Source organism: Lolium rigidum, chromosome 3 (assembly GCF_022539505.1).
Source record: "Lolium rigidum isolate FL_2022 chromosome 3, APGP_CSIRO_Lrig_0.1, whole genome shotgun sequence".
In the NCBI taxonomy this organism is placed as follows: domain Eukaryota; kingdom Viridiplantae; phylum Streptophyta; class Magnoliopsida; order Poales; family Poaceae; genus Lolium; species Lolium rigidum.
The window spans coordinates 24,407,694-24,424,890 of NC_061510.1; the positions used below are offsets into that span (position 1 = coordinate 24,407,694).

The 17,197-nt window shown below is 45.1% G+C and overlaps 2 protein-coding genes across 2 annotated transcripts; both read right to left on the minus strand.

The window, feature by feature from the left end:
* Positions 1 to 1,210: 1,210 nt before the first annotated feature.
* On the minus strand, positions 1,211 to 6,155 carry LOC124701302 (NADH dehydrogenase [ubiquinone] 1 beta subcomplex subunit 7-like). The gene is made up of 2 exons (XM_047233352.1): positions 5,734 to 6,155; positions 1,211 to 1,456 (listed from the first exon to the last, which is right to left on the minus strand). Exon 1 carries the CDS (start codon positions 6,075 to 6,077, stop codon positions 5,754 to 5,756), a length of 324 nt encoding a protein of 107 aa, XP_047089308.1. The 5' UTR covers positions 6,078 to 6,155; the 3' UTR covers positions 1,211 to 1,456; positions 5,734 to 5,753.
* On the minus strand, positions 1,211 to 10,678 carry LOC124694523 (NADH dehydrogenase [ubiquinone] 1 beta subcomplex subunit 7-like). The gene is made up of 2 exons (XM_047227501.1): positions 10,319 to 10,678; positions 1,211 to 1,456 (listed from the first exon to the last, which is right to left on the minus strand). The coding sequence occupies exon 1, from the start codon at positions 10,676 to 10,678 to the stop codon at positions 10,349 to 10,351; it is 330 nt and encodes a 109-aa protein (XP_047083457.1). The 3' UTR covers positions 1,211 to 1,456; positions 10,319 to 10,348.
* Positions 10,679 to 17,197: the final 6,519 nt, after the last annotated feature.

The following is a 17,197-nucleotide window of genomic DNA, read 5'->3' on the forward strand; positions in this document are numbered from 1 at the left end:
GCGGATGGCGGCAGGGCGGCTCTTCGCGCTTCCTCGACGGCGTCGACGGAAGGCACCTGGAGGCGGGCTCCGTGAAGCTCGTGGGCGTCCCCGGCCGACATGCCCCAACGGCAAGGTCCCGCCGCCGGCGGCCACTATTGAGGCTCTTAAGCGTAGTGCTCGCGACGGGGCTTCCCGGAGCTGGGCGGTTGGCATCCGCCGCTTTTCTTCTCTCCGGCGGCGCTTCGGCGGCGGCGGAGGTCGGGATCGGCGGTCGACGGTGGTGTGCACATGGCCTCTAAAGGGCTTCGTTGTAATATTTTCTTTTTACAGGGGCCTTTGTGCATTTTCTCTGGGACACCTGTCCATCTGGATCTTTCCAGGTTGGGTCCGCGTGTGTGTGCTGTACTCGTGTATGCTTGGCTGAATGAGTGAACACGTGGTCTTTTCTCAAAAAAAAAAGCTGCTGAGCTGCAAGTGTCCGGGCACTGCACCGGTGCGCAGCGCTCGCCACAGACCAGATCGTTTCCTGCGTCCTCTTTGCCTCCTCCTCGCCACAGCAAAAGCACGAGCGTCGCATTGGTTGCAACGGGACACCCCCAACCACCGCCGCCATCGAGGCTCTTCATCGACCTCGCCGTCGTATGGTTGCAACAGGACACCCCCAACCACCGCCGCCATCCCAGCTCTTCATCGACCTCGCCATTTCGCCGGAGGCCGTTACATGGACGCCAGCTGAGTGGGGGCTTCCAGGCCAATCTCCAGAGAACAGTAGCGGAGTAGCTCATTCCACATCTGTTTTCAGGTCACACCACGCGTTCTGTGCGTTTTTACCTAGTGACAATGGGCGAAGATGCATGACAAAAGATGGTTCAAACTGAGATTATCATGTGCACAAGTGTTGCCGTAAATCTGGTTCACATCCGTCCCAACATGCCTGTAGACAGTCATGTTTCGCTAATGAAACCGGGGAAAACCCTTTCTTTCCAAAAAAAAAAAAAACGTCCCAATGTGGTTAATTCGACCAGGACTGAACAGAGCAGCTTCAGCCCACCAACTAAAACAGAAATAAGCCACACAAAACTGGCGTAGACAAATGAACACAACAGTTCCTACACTAGGACGCACAGGCTCAGAAGAACATTTGCCCACAACAACCAGCAATCTCAAAAGTTTTACTAGATTATAAGCACAAATATTTATTTTAAGAAATATTATTGGCTCTAATGGATTAACATTGCTACATAAGCAGAGTCCAGGCATTGCATTCAAAACTTCAAGGTGTCATTTCACTCATTGAGTATAGACAGCATTCCTTATTCCAACAAATCGAAACTTGAAGGTGCTCACTAACCGAGAAAAGGCAGAAGGGATGATGAAGACATGAGTTAACTTATGCAAAATACAAACATGTGTTTTGTTCATGGAACTATCATCCATGATCCTTGCAGCTGCCCTTCACGCCTTAGTGCCAAACCTGTGCATCCAAAATAATGTAATTGGTCAATGTGACTGCATGATAAACACGTGCTGCTACAGAGAAGTACAATCAAGCTGATTTCCAGATAGAGAGTTTTCATCAGCAAATGAATAAAACAGAACCAGACATTACCAAATGGAAAACAGCATGACATTTTCTGACACTGCTTGAGGCCGAAACGGCAAAATGTTAACCCCATACCAATCCGTAAGGGAAGATACTGTTGTCCAAGAATGTTAAATTCAAATGGGGGGCATCAAAGTTCGTAGTGATGCATTTGCATGCGAGATGACCCTTTCAGAAGGTCATTTTCATTAAAAGAATCAGATAACACAGCGACGCCCATCAATTTTACCCTGAACTAAACTGCAGGTACTGACCCTACATGTTACAAATATACAGTCCAGGGGTGCAAAACCTGATGGACAGAGTTGAAAAGATCTTAAATGCGAAACGGTCCACGTCAAAATGGCATGATGCATAACTCCAAAGAGAAAGTGCCCCATATACAATAAGTGCAAGGAATCATTTGCAGTTGCTATTAACGGAACGAATGAGCATTGGACAGCCAAAGGACACTAGTTGTACGTATGTCATTATTCTGCCCTTTGTTCCTTGTCACATGTTGCTAAAAGAATTATCAGAAAAGATCGTGGCACTGCTAAATAGACATGATTTACAGTGGACGATTTGCAGAGATACGAGCTACATCGGATCCAAAAGATTCCTTAAATGTCAGATCCGATGTGTTTTCAACATATCATGAGTGAGCGAAGGACTTAACAAATGCAAATGAAAGGTAAAACTGAAGTCATGTATGTCCATTTCTTTTGAACTACTTCCTCTGTTCCTAAATATAAGATATTTTGGCAGTTCAATTTGAGCTGCCAAAACATCTATTTAGGAACAGAGAGAATATATCTCATGATGGTTCCTTGCATGAATTAGAAAGGTTACTCGTCCTAAGTTGGAAATGTTGGAGAAACTTATAAAACAAAGCGAGCTCAACTACATGTCAAAAATGATACGTCAAAGCGTACAAACACCTGATGGACAGCGTTGAAAAGATCGCAAATGGCAAAAGATCCACGTCAAAATGGCATGATGCATAATTCCAAAGAAAAAGGTACCCCATATACAGTAAGTGCAGGGAATCATGTGCAGTTACTATTAACGGAACCAATGAGCCTTGACCAGCAAAGGACACTAGTTGTACATCTGCCATTGTTCTGTCATTTGTTTCTTGTTGTCACAGGCTACAAACAGAATAATCAGACAAGATTGCGGAACTGCTAAAAACAACTGATTTACAATGGACGATTTGAGCCACATGGGCTAGACTAGATCCAAAAGATTCCTTAAGTATCACATCAGTTGTGTTCCCCATATATCATGGATGAGCATAGGACTTAACTGATGCAAATGTAAGGTAAAACTGAAGAGTCATATATGTCCATTTCTTTTGAGCTAGATCTCATGATGGTTTCTTGGATGAATTAGACAGGTACCCGTGTTAAGTTGAAGTGTTGAAACAAATTTCAAAAGAAAGCAAGAAACTTAGGGCCACTTCTTTTGGGCTTCTAGAGCTGCTTCTAGGTGCCAAACCGGAGAAGCCCAAAAGAAGTGTCCAGCTTTTGTCTTGCTTATTTTGGCCGAGAAGCCAGCTCATAGTGCAAATCCAGAAACTCCCCCAGACCAGTTTCCCGAGCTTCTCCAAAAGTTAGGCGAACCGGTATGTCAACGTCCCCCTGAAGTTGAGTTCATTTTACAGGAAATGCCCTGTCGGTCACCGAACGAAAAGCAAAAAAGAAAAAGAAAACGGAACCATCTCTCCCCATCGCTCATATCCCAAATCGTGGACGACCCCATGCCCGTGCGCACTAGGATTCCACCACCGCTGGTCGCGCCGTCAGCCCCGCCGCTGGCCCCGCCGCTCCACCAGCGCCGGCCCCGCCCTCGCCACCAGCGCCTGCCTCGCCGCCGTCCTCTACGGTCGCAGCCGGCCCCGCCCTAGCCTCTACTGGACCCGCCCACAGCTATTCGCCGCGAGCCATCCTCCTGCAGCAAGGATCCCGCCGCCGCCGGTTGACACCTCGGCCAGTTGATGACGACCCCTAGCCGGCGCCGCCCACAGCCTCTCCGCATATCGCCGCTACAGCCCCTGCCCGCTCACGGCCGCATCTCCACCTGCAGCACGGACTGGTGCCGATGTCGAGGACAAGTTCCATCCGCCGCCGCTGCCGCCGGCCAGTCCATCTTTGGAGCTCCGCCCTCCAGTAAGCTCGACCACACAAGCTGCATCCCTTCGGCTGCTAGTACCTCGTCACTCCGACTTTGATTTTGTGAAATTTGTGATGTGTGGAGTGCAAAATTTGGGCCGGTGCCTCACTGTGTTGATGATGTGGAGATGTGATTTTTGTGACGTTTCTGATGGATACAATTTAATCTTGTGTTATAAAATTCAGAAACCTGCACATGTTCGTTGTTTGATATTTTTATTTTGCAAACTACAGTGTAAGCATTGCAACTTTGTTCTGTTATGATCATTTTACATACAATGGCATCACAAGAATGGCCTGGTTCTCATTTTCTTGCTTACATATGTGTAAAACAAGCAACAATACAATATTAAGTATTGACAAAGACACAATTGAATTTTAGGGGCTTTATAGTCTTTACACAACACAACACAAAAGATAGCTCAATTTTCATAAGCCGAAAAGAAGTGTCCAAGACAGTTTCTCAGAGCTTCTCCCCACCGGTGTTTCTCCCCACCGAAATTCATAAGCCGGCTTCTCTATAAGCATAAGCCCAAAAGAAGTGGCCCTTAGCACAAAAAAAGACAGAACTAATAACTAGTCATACCACAATTCAGAATCATCACCAGAATATGCTCGTTTTCGGGATTTATCATGTATGCCAATGATAGTCACTTGATTAACAGATTCAACAGTTCACCATGTGGTATCTAACTTTTTTGGGCAAGTAATTCTCATGCAAAATACAGATAAAAAATATGACCGACACATTAGAGTTGAGGGACAATCTTCTCAATCTCCATTGCTAGATCACTAGTTCTAATGCCATCCAGTTAGTGATTAACTACCACTTACAACCAGAGGAGAAGCTCCCATTTGCCATGGACAGGATAACAGGGTCTCCATTCAATAAATCAAAACAGAACCAGTGTTCTTTCTTAGCATTGATCAGTTTAAATAGATATGTTGCACGGAGGGACAGAAAACTCTAGCATTTGTATAGAACTGCGATACCAACTTAAAAGTAAAAGAAGGTACAAAAATCATGTAAAAGGACAGATACATTGGCTGTTCTAAATTCAAGCAAGAATTGGGGGTGTGAGTATGGCCTGGTCACTGAATTTAACCAGAAATCAACACATGATGTACAAAATTCTACATAAATATGTAACTTCATCTATTCATCAAACTAGTTCAGCTGTAATATGACTTATTATGCAGACTCTTGACCAGTTAAACAGAAAGGAGAAAATTCAAAATAGTGAAAATACTAAACATGATACATTGCTCAGTCACAAGAAGCGGTGTATACTTGAGACCAAGTGCCCCAATATATAGGCAGCCAAATACTGGCAAGGGCAGGCCAAATTCAAAAACAAAACAAAAAAGTAACTAACAGACCTCCACGGAGACTGAGACGATAAGTTAGCAAGTTTGTCAATGGAGCTACTTCTTTGCTTCCATTTCTAATTTGACATGAAACCATAATAGCCACCGTCTCTACTTCTGAGACCAGTCTAAAATTTAAAGCTCTACTCATGCCACGAAAAACATAAACTCCAGAACATTAAGCTCATGCTTTAGTTTTGAAGCTCTGGAAAAATTCAGAGGCCAAATAGCAGGAATTAATGTTAGCTTTCACCTATGTATATCCTCCTTGTTTGGGCACTTCGAAACCACTATAAGCACAGATCACTGCTGATTCAAATCCCAACTCCAAACGTACACACCGACTGAAGAACACTACAAACGGTTGGAATAACGGTGAAATGGAAGGATATGATATGAAAACTTATTCTGGATCCCCGCATACATGATACATTGGTCTACAGATCTAGGCTGCTAACGTGCATCAGGCTCCCATGAATTTGTGTCGGGCGAAATACATTCTGCCCAATCGGCTGTAGAGTCAACTACCGCAAACCCTAGCTATTCATTCAACTCCACCCAATCAACCCTAATGTTCACGACGAATCACGAATTGAACCGAAATGAGGAGATAGGGCAGGCAATCACCTGAATCGGGCAGATCGGGATCAGCCGAGCTTGGCGGTGGACGGGATGAGGGGCACGCCGATGGTGGCGCCGCCCTTGGCCTGCGCCTCGCGGATCTTCTGCATCTTGAGCATCCGCTCCATGACGAGCTCGTACTCGCACTTCTCGTAGGCGTGGCGCTCGGGCTCGCACTTCCAGGGGAGGTAGAACTCGGAGACGCGGCACTTGTTGAGCGGGATGAGGAGGTGGGCGCACTGGTCGCGGTAGGCGATCGGCACGCGCTCCTCCGCCATCTCCGCCTGGGTCGCGATCTGGGGCTTCGAGGTGCCCAGCTGCACGCCGGCCGCTGCCGCCGCCGCCTCCATCTTCTCAGTTTCTGTCGCTCCGGCGAGGTCGCCGATGGGCTGTTGCGGGTTTGGTGCGGTGCGTGGTTGCGCGAGTGGCGTGGGTTCGGTCGCTATCGAGTTTGGACTCTGGGTTGGGCTCCAATCGGGGGCCTGGTAGCTCCTGCCCGTTGTGGAGTTTTTTCACCTTCACTCTCTGCAAACCGCAGCCTGTTTTAACGGTTGCATGTCTTTGTTACCAGTTTTTAGATCCACACAAATGAGTGAACACCTGCTGATTAGCCCAAAATATTACACAAATGTTTTTACAGTTGGAGCATGGATCCTCGAGACAACTTATTCTATTCACCAGTGTTGATCTTTCCCTATAAGGTTACACTCTTCGGCAGCGGTTAAATAAAAGGCAGTAAATAATTACGCAAATATTCACTGGAAAAATGGCGGAACAAGAGGATGATGTCTTGGGGCGGTCTGACACCCTCTTAGAAACATGTCTCAGTGAGAACAGCTGACTACAATAGCGAGTTGTATAGCATTTTGGTTATTCAGGGAAACATCAACACTAGGTACCAACAACAGTTGCTATCCCGACAAGATGGATGGTGGGAGACGGTCTCGAGAGTTAGACAAGCAGTGAAAAAGACGTTAGCATGGGGGCATCGAAACAAGATGATAAGATGGAAAATCGGTAGTGCAACTGTATTGGCACACTTGCAAAATTAGCATTTCATATTTCCAAAAAAATGTTGAAAATTATTTATTAAATAGAAACAGATCCTTCAACACAATTATCACACAACCTAGTAAAATGTACTAGTTAGTGCGTGTAAATATTTTATACTAAAAATGTATTTTAGTATTTGTTATTAATATATAGTTTAAACCATCGACTTGATTACTTATTCTTATATCATTGAATATCAGAGGAAACTGGCACATTTATTATTTTAAATTTACTTGAAATTTACTATGTAAATGATGTTCTTTGTACTTTTAGTTTACATATTTTTGCATTTTGTTTGCCGAAGATCTATATAATGATGAAACTAGTCTAACATTAAGGGACGCATGGCTTTATTTTAAAGCTACTTGAAATCTACTAAGTAAATCATGTTGTGTGTATTCTTAGTTTACATATTTTTGTATTCTCTTTACCTATTGATGATGATGAAACTAGTCGAATAGTGAGGGACGCATGACTTCTTTCTCAAAAAACTTTATTTCGATGATCATAATTATTTTTGTTTTAGATAGAAACAATAGTAAATAATAGACCCCCACATATTTCAGTGTTATTTCAAATATGTCATTTGCAAGGATCTTTAAGCCTTTAACAAACAACTTGGTAGGTATTTTCTTACTATCAAATCTAAGTGGTAGGTTAAGTCTTTCGCGTAGCACTTGTCTAAGATACAATGTTAAATATTTAAAATTAGTATTTTTATTTCATAAACCATGTATATAAGTTTTGTTATAAACTTAATACACAAAATTTAATGACATTCATATGACAAGTGTATTGCTCGTTTTGGTTGAGTTCCAAGATGATATTTATTGTTATCTCTATATGATAGCAGGCTTTTCTGTCATGCTTTTTATTTATATGATAAAGTTTCATGTCTAGCCATTACCTAAGTATTATTGTTCTAGACATGGAAATGATTCACGGTTCAATTTTTTGAAATTTTGCACTGTAGTTGTTGGATCATTGTCACATGGTGAGATCTAGACCATTATAGAAAGTTGTCCAAAAAAATGTTAGACCGAAATTTTGGTATAAACCTTAGCTCTTTTATTATTAGGTACAGATAGAAGAGTTATACAAGGTTTGCATGATTATGGCACAACCACAAACGATCTGCCTCATGCACCACAACGACTAAGAGATGCACTTCGTACAAACATTAATTTCAACTTTTTTTACAAAATTGCATCATGTATCGGTAAAACAGGATTTCTGGTTGTATACGACCTTCCACGAAAACCATTTTTATATGAAAATGTATCTACGCAAAATTTTACATCCGATTTAAACGCCCGAGAATTTTTAGATTCCTAGAAATCGAAAAGGAAACATGACCTTCTCCAGCTTTAAGATTTCGGGCAAAAAAAGTACGAGTGGCGCAAAGCCATGGGGTACGCCACTGCTAAGTTTCCCTCCTTCGAAATTTAAATTGGCCGGCCACCCTTTAATCCTTATCCCCCGTCTCCTCCCTCCTCCACACACTTCCTCCATCCTTTCCCCTTCCTCTCCTCCTCCTCTACTACTCCTCCACTACCTCCTCCCCCAACTCTTTGCTCAACCACCTCCTCCTCCTCCTCAGCTTCGTCCTCCTCTACTTCGGCCTCCTCCTCCAAATTTGGCATCGTCCTCCACTCCGGCCTCATCTTCCACTCTCTCCTCCAACTTCGGCCTCCTCCTCCACTCCTTCTCCAACTCCGGCATCTTCCTCCTCCTCCACTACTTCTCCAACTCTGGCCTCCTTCTCCTCATCCACTCCTCCTCCACTCGGCCGACCCTTCCTTCCTCTTCTTCAGCTGCATGTGGAGCTTCCCATCACAGAGCCAAGATGCATACTAAAAAGGAAATCGAAAAAAATGCAAAAAAAAATCGAAAACAATCCAGATATCAATCCAAATCCAAATTTCAAATTTTTACCAGTGGCACGCCTCTTTTTTGCGTAGTGGCACACCTCGACGAAATAGCAGTGGTGCACCTGTACGTTAGGAGTGGTGCACTAGGTGGTGCATCATTGGTATTTGGATTATGATAACCCACAAGTATAGGGGATCGCAACAGTCTTCGAGGGAAGTAAAACTCAAATTTATTGATTCGACACAAGGGGAGGTAAAGAATACTTATAAGCCTTAACAACTGAGTTGTCAATTCAGCCGCATCCGGAAAAGCACTAGTAACAGGGGTGATGTGAAAGCAGCAAGTAATATGAGAGCAAGTAGTAATAGTAACACAAAGCAGCAAGAAGCAGTAATACGTGAGGCAATGGCACCAGAAAATAGTTGATACTACTTCCAATGTCATATAGGAACGAGTATATGATGATGAGAGATGGACCGGGGTTCCCAGCTATCTACACTACTAGTAACTCTCAAATAACAAGTGTTGGGTGAACAAATTACAGTTGGGCAATTGATAGGATTGAAATAGCATTAAGACAGAACATCAAGATTATTAATCATGTAGGCATGTTTTCCATATATAGTCATACGTGCTCGCAATGAGAAACTTGTACAACATCTTTTGTCCAACCAGCCGGTGACAGTCGGGCCTCAAGGAAATCTATCGGCAATTAAGGTACTCCTTTTAATAGAGCACCGGAGCAAAGCATTAACACTTGGTGAAAACATGTGATCCTCATATCTAAGCCTTCCCCTCCAGCTATCCCGCTTGTTGTCACTCTGGGGCCTCGGGTTCCGGACATAGACATGTGCAAACAACTTGTAGATACAATCTAAGCAATAAGTATAGAGCTTAAATCTAAGATCATGCCACTCGGGCCCTAGTGACAAGCATTAAACACAACAAGATTGTAGCAACAATAACTTCACAAACTTTATAGATAGATTAATCATAATGTAACAATCCATCGGATCCCAACAAACACAACACCGATTACATCAGATGAATTTCAAGCATGTAAGGCAGCTCATGAGATCATTGTATTGAAGTACATTGGGGAGAGAGTACCAACTAGCTACAGCTAGAACCCGTAGTCCATGGGGGAACTACTCACGGAGCATGATGGAGGCGGTGGCGTCGATGGAGATGGCTTCCGGGGGCACTTCCCCATCCCGGCGGCGTGCCGGAACAGAGATTCTGTCCCCCGAATTGGAGTTTCGCGATGGCGGCGGCGCCCCTGGAGTCTTTCTGGAGTTTCTTCAATTCCGAGAATATTGCCCGAACAGCCTTTCTGGAACTAAAAACAGCAGAAAACAGGAACTGGCACTTCGGCATCTTGTTAATAGGTTAGTTCCGGAAAATGCATGAAATCATTATAAAGTGCGAGCAAAACATGTAGGTATTGTCATAAAACAAGCATGGAACATCAGAAATTATTGATACGTTGGAGACGTATCAGATTACCAGTGGCGCACCACTGGTGTGCCACTGCTAACAGTTAGTATTGGCGTGATAGCAGTGGCGCACCCAGGTGCGCCATTAATAAGCGATAAACCTGACAATGATAAGTATTCACGACGAATCAGGAATTGAAGAGAAATGAGGAGATAGAGCAGGCAATCACCTGAATCGGGCAGATCGGGGCAGACCCGGATCAGCCGAGCTTGGCGGTGGACGGGATGAGGGGCACGACGATGGTGGCGGCGCCCTTGGCCTGCGCCTCGCGGATCTTCTGCATCTTGAGCATCCGCTCCATGACGAGCTCGTACTCGCACTTCTCGTAGGCGTGGCGCTCGGGCTTGCACTTCCAGGGGAGGTAGAACTCGGAGACGCGGCACTTGTTGAGCGGGATGAGGAGGTGGGCGCACTGGTCGCGGTAGGCAATCGGCACGCGCTCCTCCGCCATCTCCGCCTGCGTCGCGATCTGCGGCTTCGAGGTGCCCAGCTGCACGCCGGCCGCTGCCGCTGCCGCCGCCGCCTCCATCTCTCACCTTGTGTCGCTCGGGCGAGGTCGCTGTGCGGGTTTGGTGCGGTGTGTGGTTGCGCGAGTGGGATGGGTTCGGTCGCTCTCGAGTTTGGACTCTGGGTTTGGGCTCCAATCGGGGCCTGGTAGCTCCTGCCCGTTGTGGAGTTTTTTCATGTTTACTCAGCTTGTTTTAACGGTTGCATGTCTTTGTTAGTACCAGTTTTTAGCTCCGCACAAATGAGTGCACCTAAAATATTACGCAAATGTTTTACAGTTGGAGCATGAATCCTCGAGACTGGTGTTTATCTTTCTCAATAAAGGTTACACTCTTCGTCAACGGTTAAATAAAAGGCAGTAAATATTTGTGCAAAGATCCAACTTTAGGAAAATGGCGGAACAAGAGGATTGATGTCTTGGGGCGGCTTGACACCCTCTTAGAAACCTGTCTCGGTGAGAACAGCTGGCTACAATAGCGAGGAATGGAGAAATTTTGGCTATTCAGGAAAACATCATCACTAGGTACCAACAACAGTTGCTATCCTCCCCGCAAAAAAAAAAACAACAGTTGCTATCCTGACAAGATGGATGGCCGGAGACGGTCTCGAGAGTTAGACAAGCAGTGAAAAAGACGATAACATGAGGGGCAGCGAAACAATACGATAAGACTGAAAATCGGTAGTGTTGCTGTATTGGCACACTTGCAAAATTAGTATTTCATATTTCCAAAAAAATGTTGAAAATTATTTAAGTATTTCTTATTAATATATAGTTTAAACCATCGACTTGATTACTTATTCTTATATCAATAAATCCCAGAGGAAACTGACACATTCATTACTTTAAAGTTATTTTAAATTTACTATGTAAATCATTTCTTTGTATTTTCAGTTTACATATTTTTGCATTCTCTTTGTTGAAGAACGATATGATGATGGAACTAGTCAAACAGTAAGGGCGCGTGACTTTATTTTAAAGTTACTTGAAATTTACTAAGTAAATCATGTTGTGTGTATTCTTAGTTTACATATTTTTGCATTAACTTTAGAGATTGATATGATGATGAAGCTAGTCGAATAGTAAGGACGCATGACTTCTTTTTCAAAAAAACTTTATTTCAATGATCATAATTATTTTTGTCTCAGATGGAAACAATAGTAAATAATATAGACTCCCAAATATTTCAGTGTTATTTCTAATATGTCATTTGCAAGGATCTTTAAGCTTTTAACAAACAACTTGGTAGGTATTTTTTTTTACTATCGAATCTAAGTGGTAGGGTAAGTCTTTCGCGTAGCACTTGTCTAAGATACAATGTTAAATATTTAAATTTAGTATTTTTATTGCATTGGTGTAAAATAGAAACCATGTATATAAGTTTTGTTCTAAACTTAATACACAGATTTTAATGACATTCATATGAGAAGTGTATTCCTCGTTTTGGTTGAGTTCGAAGATGATACTGATTGTTATCTCTATATAATAGTAGGCTTTTCTGACATGCTTTTATTTATATGATAAAGTTTCATGTCTAGCCATTACCTAAATATTATTGTTCTAGACAGGGCAATGATTCACGGTTCAACTTTTTGAATTTTTGCACTGTAGCTGTTGGATCATTGTCACATGGTGACATCTAGCCCATTATAAAAATTTGTCCAAAAAAATGTTGCACGGAATTTTAGCAGAAATCTTAACTTCTTTATCCTGGTATAGATAGAAGAGTTATGCAAGGTTTCTGTGATTATGGCACAAACACAAACGATCTGCATCATGCCCCACAGCGACTAAGAGATGCACTGCGTAATCCCTCTCTGATATCCATTACCTCATAACTTAGCTTTCCTTCACAGCTCGAATTCAACCTTGATTGACCGCACCAGCTTCGCATGCATCACCGCCACCTTGTCAAAAAAAACCTGGTATTGCGCAAGTAGGGTGGGTTCGGTCGCTCGCGAGTTTGGACTCTGGGTTTGGGCTCGAGTCGGGCCTGCTAGCTCCTGCCCGTTGTGGAGTTTTTTCATCTTCACTCGCTGCATACCGCAGCCTGTTTTAACGGTTGCATGTCTCGGTTACCAGTTTTTTACTTTTTTAGATCCACACAAATGAGTGCATACCTGCCGATTATACGCCCAAAATATTACGCAATTGTATTCACCAAGGTTTATCTTTCTCTATAAAGGGTACATTCTTCCTCAGCGGTGTAAAAGGAGGTTTAGTGTAAATATTCAATGATCCTAGACTTACAGACTCTTTTTTGTACAAAAATTTCTACGGACTGACGTGGACTAAACTGGTTGGTTCAGCTTCCATTCCTCCCGTAATAATCGGAAACCTCCCTCCACGCTGCTGCGCACGACGTGACTCGTGAGTCCGTAGATGGTTTCCGAAAATAAATTTTGTAGGTGTGGCAGTACTGGTAAATATTTGCGTAAAGATTCGACTATTGAAGAAATGGGACGATGTAGTGGGACACCTTGACACACTCTTAGAAACTCGTCCCAGTGAGACCGGTTGGCTACAATAGCAAGAAATGGAGATTTTTTGGTTATTCAAGAAAACATCAACAATTGGTACCAAATGTTGATATCCGGGCAAGATGGATTGCCCGAAGACGATCTCGGGAACAAGACAAGCAGTGAAAACTACGGCATATGGGTATGGGTATCTAAATAACAGTAAAAGATGGAGATTCGGTAGTGCAGTTGTATTGACACATTTACGAAATTGATATTTCATATTTTTTCCAAAAAATATTGAAAGTTATTTATTAAATAAGTCCACATGCTAATTCAATACCCACATCGAGTTACCGGTCAAATGTACTTGTTGGATCGTGTAAATATTTTTTACTGGAAATCTATTTCTATAGTTCTAATTAATCTATGGACTGTCTTCTTGATTACTTATTCTTATAGCATTCAATCCAAGACGAAAAATGGCATGCTTATTATTTTAAAGTTACTTGAAATTTACAAAGTAAAACATTTTGATTGTATTCTTAGTTTACATAATTTTGCATTCTCTTTAGTGAAGGTTGATGTGTGGGTGAAAGTAGTGACACACTAAGTTACACATGATTCTTTTCTCAAGAAACTTTGTATCAATAATTATAAAAAAAATTCTTAGATAGAAACATAGTAAATAATAGTTCCCTAATATTTTATTGTTATTTCGAATATGGCACTTGCAGGGACAACTTGGTAGGTAATTTTTTACTATTGAATTTAAGTGGTAGGTTAAGTCTTTCGTCTAACACTTGTCCATCCTTCTCCACCGCATTCTTAGTGCCATGTTTAAAAGCCTCAAGTTTTTCACTCCCAGGCCACCAAACATCTTTGACGAACAGATCATACCACGCGACATTACTGCTTCCTCGCCTACATCGAAGCCTACCAGAAAAAACCCATGTAGCAGTTTGTTTATACAACTTAAGAACCATGGAGGGAGATCCAAAGACATCAGATGAAAATAGGGTTGCGGTCAGCGTAGAGTCAGGTCGGTACATATTTTGGCACCTTGTCGACCAAGGGTTGCCGATCGCAATTGGATAGCGCGACAAGCGAAATAGGTAGTCTGAGGTATTGCATTGGGAACTGCCTAATCGAACAATGCCTAATGTCCAGAAGATGTTGCAAATCCAATTCCATCACATCTAATCAGTGAGGCCAAGCTTTTCATTAGATTGCATCGCAACCCTGACGCCTCCCAGAAGTGCTGCAAGATATAAAGTGTAGCTTCCGCCTCTAAAAGGTTTGGCTTCATCGGTATGACCACAATGTCAGCAAACAACGACAACCGATGTTTTGTGCCACTACTATTGAAATGAGAAAACAACCCATGTTCTTCCGCCAGTTTCACTGCATAGTTTAGAACATCTATCATGAGGATGAATAGAGTTGGTGAGACAGGATCGCCCTGGAGGCCCCTTTGCACGCCAAAATCATTGCCTCGAGCTTCCATTGACAAGAAGCTTTGTGTTGACTATAGAGAAGAGTCACAAGACTTGCAATCCACTTAGGGCCAAGACCTTGACAGTCAGATACCCTTTGACGGCAGTTGAGACTCTCCTAACTTTGCATTGCAAATGTGAAACTCTGAGTGCAATACAATTATACAATACATGGTTGGCATATTTTTTTGTGAAAATTCTCCTATCTATTGATAATCATCACCAGCGCAGTATAAAGGATTCCAAAAGTAAGAATTATAAAAGATCGATTGACAATTTATTAACCAGATTAATTATATTGATTATTATGCCATACTAATATTGTGCCGTAAGCCACCCTGCATAGGATTGCATACTACAGAAAGAAAAATTATGCTCATCATTCGCACTCAGCAGCTCGTTTTTATATTATAATTGTTTATATTCTATAAAAAATATTATGCTCATCATTCCCACTCAGCCCTGCCAAAGTTGATTAAGTGGAACTCGAGACATCTCCTTTTCGCCTTTGCCCACGAGCAGCTAGGCCGTCCGACGCAGAAAAATCCAGCCCGCCGTTACTGGAGATCAACCTGTCGTCTCGACACCATCCCCGCCACATTGCTGCCGTGAAAATTCACCAACAGCCAGGCCGATTCCAGCTCGCCACCACCATCAACTGGCATATATACCTGACTTTTTGTATTTGATAAAGTGATTTTAGTATTTAATAAAGTGAGAATTACATTTACAGGCTACGTCATACTTAATTCATTGTGCAGCTGTTCAAATATAATTATCAAACGGATAAGGTGAATTCTACATATAAATCGTCTAATTAGGTTTGGAGGGTTAACAGCTCACAGCTAAACTTTGCTAAACGATGTGCTACAGCATTACCAGTACGGCTAGCAGCCAACGTACTGAGCAGTACTGAGCAGGGTAATCTGATGCTACTTCAATTTGCCTGTACCGGTATAAGAGCATCTCCAGCCGTTTGAGCTCCCCACGCCCAAATCCGGCGATATTGTCGTCCGGATTGAAGGAAAATTTTGTCTGTGGAGGCCCATCTTCCCAGCCGCGAGTCCAGGATGGATGTAACGGACTCCGGCGAATTCAGACAAAATTGGCGAGTTCGTTCAAACATAAGCGAATTTTAATGATATTTAACATATAGAGGCGAGTTCGTGCATAAATAGGCCGAATTCATACATATATTTGAATTCGGCGATTGGCAAACTAAACTTAAACTAAATAGCGGCCTACTACATGCCGAAATGGCGGTAGAAGGACGTGTAGTCGCCGCCGTCGTCGTCGTCGCTCGAGCCGGCGTTGTCCCGGGGCGGCGGAGCCTCGTACCGGCCGGCTCGTGCCCCGGCCGGCGTCGCCGGTGCGTGGCGGCGACGGAAGGTACATACCGTCGTCGCTGCCCTCCTCGAGCTTCACCACCTCCCCGGGCGCGGCGTTCCTAGCGGCGGATGGTGCGGCGGCGCGAGCGGCGACTTGACGCGCCCGGGCCGGATCCGGCGGCCGCCGGCCGCCGCTCCGCCTCCTCGCGCTCCCGGGCCGCGCCTCGGACCACTCCGGTGCGGCGTCGTCCGCGCGCTTCTCCTCCTCCATGTCCTTCGGCCGACCCGGCGATCGCCTCCGCCATCGCGGCGTCATCCGCGCGGTTCGCCTCCTCCTCGGCGAGCCGGTTTGCGGCGGCCTCTTTCTTCGTCTTCTTCCGGCCGCTCCGCGGAGCGGAAGGCTGGTCGCGGATGACGAGGGCGCCGGCCGCTGCGCCCTCTGGTCGGCGGTGGCGACGCCGGTTCCTTCTTGACGGTCGCCCACTCCTGCTTGACGGTGGCCGGCGTCGACCCGCCGGACCTGGACGCCGACCGCGAGCCAGACGAGGAGGAGGAAGTAATCACCGTGCCGGCGCGACACGGTAGGCGCCACCGGCGGCGGCATCCCCAGGAAGGGGGAGTTCCCGGCCTCGATGTGCGCTAGCACATTTTCGAGGGTGCGCTCAGGCGCGCTCCACCATCGGCGGCGAACGGCGACATTATTCCTTGCCGGAGGAGGAGGAGGAGGAGGAGGGCCGTCGTACGCCCGGATTTCACGTTCATACCTGCGCTGGAAGAACGCGACCCACGATTCGTGGTTGTCGGGGAAGAAACGCGGATCCGCGCGCTGCTCGTCACAGAGAGTGTCGAGCACCTCGTTGATCGCCGTTTCGAGTGCGCACCCCCCCCCCCCCCCCCCCCCCCCGTTGGCGGCGGCGGGATCGGCACGCCGCCTGCGCTCAGCCTCCATCCCCCCGGTGCACGGGGCGGCGCCGGGTAGCCCACCGCGTGGAGGAGCCGTCCCTCCCATTGGTGGAGAGAGCGGCGGCCGAAGCCGTTCTCCGCACCGTCGTTCGCCATTGCTACCTCTTCGAGTTCGGGGGAAGATTTGGTGGAATGCGAGAGAGAGGAGAGGTGAATGCGGGGCAGACGCGGTAGTTCGGCGATAAATAGAGGTAGGCGCACGTGATACCGAGGCGACGGCATTAACTCACCGCGTGGAAGGTACGCGGCCGGCGAATGCTGACCGGCGGCATGCTTTTTCAACGCGCGGAAGACAAT

What these genes read in the sequence shown, in the direction of transcription:
- LOC124701302 (XM_047233352.1), bottom strand. Translation starts at nt 6,077, where the DNA reads ATGGAGGCGGCGGCGGCAGCGGCCGGCGTGCAGCTGGGCACCTCGAAG.
- LOC124694523 (XM_047227501.1), bottom strand. Translation starts at nt 10,678, where the DNA reads ATGGAGGCGGCGGCGGCAGCGGCAGCGGCCGGCGTGCAGCTGGGCACC.